This window comes from Geotrypetes seraphini, chromosome 2 (genome assembly GCF_902459505.1).
Source record: "Geotrypetes seraphini chromosome 2, aGeoSer1.1, whole genome shotgun sequence".
In the NCBI taxonomy this organism is placed as follows: Eukaryota; Metazoa; Chordata; class Amphibia; order Gymnophiona; family Dermophiidae; genus Geotrypetes; species Geotrypetes seraphini.
Genome location: NC_047085.1, coordinates 365,309,653 through 365,313,823, shown reverse-complemented (window position 1 = coordinate 365,313,823; position 4,171 = coordinate 365,309,653). Strand labels below are relative to the sequence as shown.

At 50.0% G+C, this 4,171-nt stretch overlaps 1 protein-coding gene across 1 annotated transcript; it reads left to right on the top strand.

The window, feature by feature from the left end:
- The first annotated feature begins 764 nt into the window (after nt 1-764).
- Nucleotides 765-3,826, top strand: LOC117353945. Its single transcript, XM_033930578.1, has one exon. The coding sequence runs from the start codon at nt 893-895 to the stop codon at nt 3,320-3,322; it is 2,430 nt and encodes an 809-aa protein (XP_033786469.1). The 5' UTR covers nt 765-892; the 3' UTR covers nt 3,323-3,826.
- Nucleotides 3,827-4,171: the final 345 nt, after the last annotated feature.

Below are 4,171 nucleotides of genomic sequence, written 5' to 3'. Positions count from 1 at the left end.
GCCTGATTGAAGGTAGCAGTGGCAACCCATTCCAGTGGGTCCACTCCAGACTTTATTTTTGGTTATCTGTGTACAGCATTCTATTTGGACTTTGGGGTTTTTATGAATGCTTAAGGGAGACGTTGCTCCCAACTTCGGTTCAAGGAATAAAGGAACTTTGAACAAGTGAACTGATTTGTTTATTTTTGCTATTTTGCTTCCTGACAAGAAAAGATATTCCAGCAGGACTTCCTTCCTTCATCGGAAGCACGTCGGAGTTGCGCTCGGGTGAGCAGAGGCCGGGTTACGGCAAATACAGGTACCGGCTTCTGTCACATATGGTATCAGGAGTGGGATAAGCGCCTCCTGCTGGACATTGTGAGAATTGGAGAAAAAAAAAATATATTTTTTTTGTTTGGGAAAAAAAAAAAGTTTTGGACTTGTGAATAATTTGTTGTTTTAGCTTGTTATTTTAGTTTGTTGTATTGGTTCCAGTCTGAGCAGAGCGGAGTTCCGGAAGTCTTCCGACCGGGGTGCAGAGGAAGCAAGTGGCTTGGCTGACCCAGATGCACCAGTGAGGAGCCAGAGTCGGAGGAGGCTGAGGATCGATATAAGAGGACAGAAACGCAGCTATACGACTGGGGGCCAAGGAGGCCTACAAACAAAAGGCAAAGACTCACCTTGTGCTCTGGTAAGAGGCTTGACCAGGGGGGTGAGGGAGTTTGACTACACTTGGGTTGGTCTCTCTCGCTTTGTTTCTTGTAGGTTAATCAGCAAGATGGACCAGCAACAGCTGATAGCGTTCTTGACGGCGGAACGCCAGAAGCAAAGTGAGGACTTACAAGCAGTGCTAAAGACCAACCAGGAGTTATGGTACCGGTCTCAGGAATTATCTCGGCGGCAACACGACGAGATGGTGCTAGCGATGGGGGAGCAAACGCAAGTACTGTCTAGAATTTTGCAGAACCCATCGACATCTGCAGGCAGTGAGCCTGGACATAGTAATTTGCCACAACCCTCAGGAGCAGCTAACCCTCTAGCCACGCTAAATCTGTGTAAGATCACACCAGCGGATGCGCCGGATGAATTCCTATCCGCGTTCGAGAGGGTAGCTACTGCTGCTGGTTGGCCTCAGGGTCAGTGGGCTGTAAGGCTACTCCCATGCCTTGCAGGAGAAACCCTGTCTGCTTATCAGACACTAGCCCCTGAGGTAGCTAACAATTATCAAGCTGTAAAGACACATATATTGGAGTACTTAGGCTACACTCAAGAGCATTACCGCCAGCGGTTTAGAGCAACCCTTATGCAGGATAAGGAAAGGCCTAAGGCACTTGCTCAAAAACTGTCTAAGTTGGCTGAGAGGTGGCTTAGTCCATGGCTTGGGGATGCCCGGGCTATTGTATTAGAGGTGATCAGGGAGCAGTTTCTGCAATCCGCTCCCAAGAATTTGAGGGGCTGGGTGCAGAAACAGGGCTGCAAAACCTTAGCCCAGACCTTAGAGGTAGCAGAAGCCTATTTGGACGCCCAAGGCGCCTATGAGGAGGGAAAGACAACCACCCTACCAGGCCTGGGAAAAGCTAAGGACAGCCGAGGTCAGGACCCACCTAGGAAAACTACAGGGTACCCTAGGGCGAAGGAGCCTGTCCCTGAGAAAACCCAGAGGTGCTATCGTTGTGGGAAAATAGGGCATACCCAGAGGTACTGTAGGGTAACGAGGGATCTGATAATAACTCAGAGGCCTGGGGCCCCGATTCCCGAAGAATATCAAGTCATAGTCTCAGTAGCCAACAGGGAGGTCCCGGCTCTGGTCGATACGGGGGCTGAGCAGTCGGTCGTATCAGAGCAACTATGGGATGAATTGGGCCCAGATCAGGAGCTGGGGGTGAAGCAAGTACCCATCACCTGTATACACGGAGAAACACAGGAATACCCCCTTAGAGACCTGACCATTCAACATAGGGAAAAAAAAACCCGAATATCAGTGGCAGTTTTAAAGACAACACCTTACCCATTAATCCTGGGAAGAGATTGGCTGAATCGGGCGCAGATAGGAGTGCCGGAGAGGAAGGGGATGTCGAGTAAATGTGTGTTGGGTAGTCGGGTGGAAGAGAGCTTAGTCGGGCCCCGGGAGGGAAGACGACGGGCTAAGGGGTTAAAACCTAAATATGGGAAGCCTACAATTCGGTGGGCCCCGCTGTCAGATAGGGCCATAGCACCCACGCGGGTTTACGCTAAGGCTGCAGGCTATGACCTATATGCCGCCTGTGAACAAACTATCCCTGCTAAGGGAAGGTCCCTGATAAACACAGATATACAAGTATCTCCCCCACCAGGTGCCTATCTACGGATAGCTCCAAGGTCAGGATTGGCGTTAAAGCAGTCAATCGATGTGGCCGCTGGGGTCATCGACCCAGATTTTAGGGGCAATGTCGCGGTACTCCTGGTCAATCAGGGTGATAGCGAGTACAAAGTGCAAATCGGGGATCGTATAGCCCAGCTTATTTGCGAGAGAATTTGGCACCCCAACCTGGTACAGTGGACCCGTCTCCCGGACACCAGCAGAGGAGAGCAAGGGTTCGGGTCCACCGGGGTAGGAACTATAGAAAGTAGGTCTCGCCCTGAATTAGGCTCGGAGCTGAGAGGGAATATAGAAGCCGCTAAAGTAGCCGCACTAGACGCAGAGATACTGAAACTGAGAGAAGAATTGACACTAGCACGAAAGGACTGGGAGGCTAACCTAAGAACCCAAACCGAAGCCAAGTTCCAAGCTTGGAAGGATCCCCTAGACCGGGATAATCAACGGTCCAGGGAGGAAATAACTGCCCAGTGTCAACGAGAGTCAGGGAAGCTGACCGACCTTATGGCGCAAATTACTGACCAACTGAAGGTAGTACAGGGGCAAATAAGGGAAAATGAAGTCCAACAGCAAGCGATCCAACGTAGCGTTGTAGAAATAAAGAACACTTGCGGAGAACTAACAAACCAAACTGGGAAAGCAGAAAGTTGGGTAACTAAACAACGGGCACAGGAAGAGCAACTGGAACAACACGCCCAGCATTTTGAAAAGGTGCTGGATACCTTTAGGGGAATAGAACAGGACCTGGAGGAAGTGAGGGTTCAGATTGCCCAAGTAAAAAAGGAAGACTTAGGGGATATCACACAGGTGGTAGCTGCCCTTGCCCAGAGAGTAGAAGGGTTGGAAAGTCCTCAGGATCAAGATACAGGGGCCTTAGCAGGGCCTTATGAGACACCCCTGTTGAGATGGCCGGAAGATTTTGAGGACTCTGATCCACCACCCCTAAATCAAGGGAAAAGGGCAAATAGGCCCCGGAAACGATATTGAGCATCGCCCTGGCAAGTTAAGTGTGAATGTGGACACTCTGTCTCGTATGCAAGAGGATAGTGAGTTGCCCCGGGAAAATAGGGACAATCAATCCTTAAGGGTGAGGGTATGTCACAATCCGTCCCCAGTGGCTCCGCTCATTCCAGAGTTGCCGGTGGCTAAACCTTATCCAGCCATTCAGCGAGCTAACCACGGGGATAGGATTGTGACTAGTCCCAGGAAAAAAGGTACATTTCCCTTTAACTGGAAGCAGGCTGAACTGCAGGGAGTAGAGGAAGGAGAGCAGAACAGCTCAGAAGAGCCTGAGAGGGACCTCCCTCCTCCTGTTCACTCCCAGCTGAGGCCCATGGTGAGAAATGTAAAACAAGCTAAGCAATCAAGGCAGGTAACTCCTCCCCCTCAGAGAGCAGGGTGTGTTCGTTTGAACAATATAGAGGCTGCTCTGAGGAGAGGAAAGTTAGTTGGCCCTGAGCCAGCTCAGGGAAGGGTCTCTCCTGACTATATTCCTGACTGTGAGGATGTGACCATGATGGAAACTGACACTGACCTTGTTGCCAACCAGCCAGCCCCACCTGAACCCATGGAATGGGTAGAGAGCCTTGGACTGCCTGAAGATACGCTCATGCAATAAAGATAAGTGGCAGGTCTGAAGGTTTGGAGCCGTTCTCTGTTTATTAGAACCCTGTTGTGCAGTTGTGCTGTGTGTGAGAAAGTGCAGGGACTTGTGCTGAGAAAAAAAAAAAAAAAACGTTTTTTTTTTTTATTGTTGTTTTGTAACTCAAGTGGCCTGAATTGGGGATGCATTTCTGTGACTGTGAGGGAAGTAAATGTCATAACTTTTGGGGAGAA

Coding starts and splice junctions, on each gene's coding strand:
- LOC117353945 (XM_033930578.1), top strand. CDS start 893: ATGGTGCTAGCGATGGGGGAGCAAACGCAAGTACTGTCTAGAATTTTG.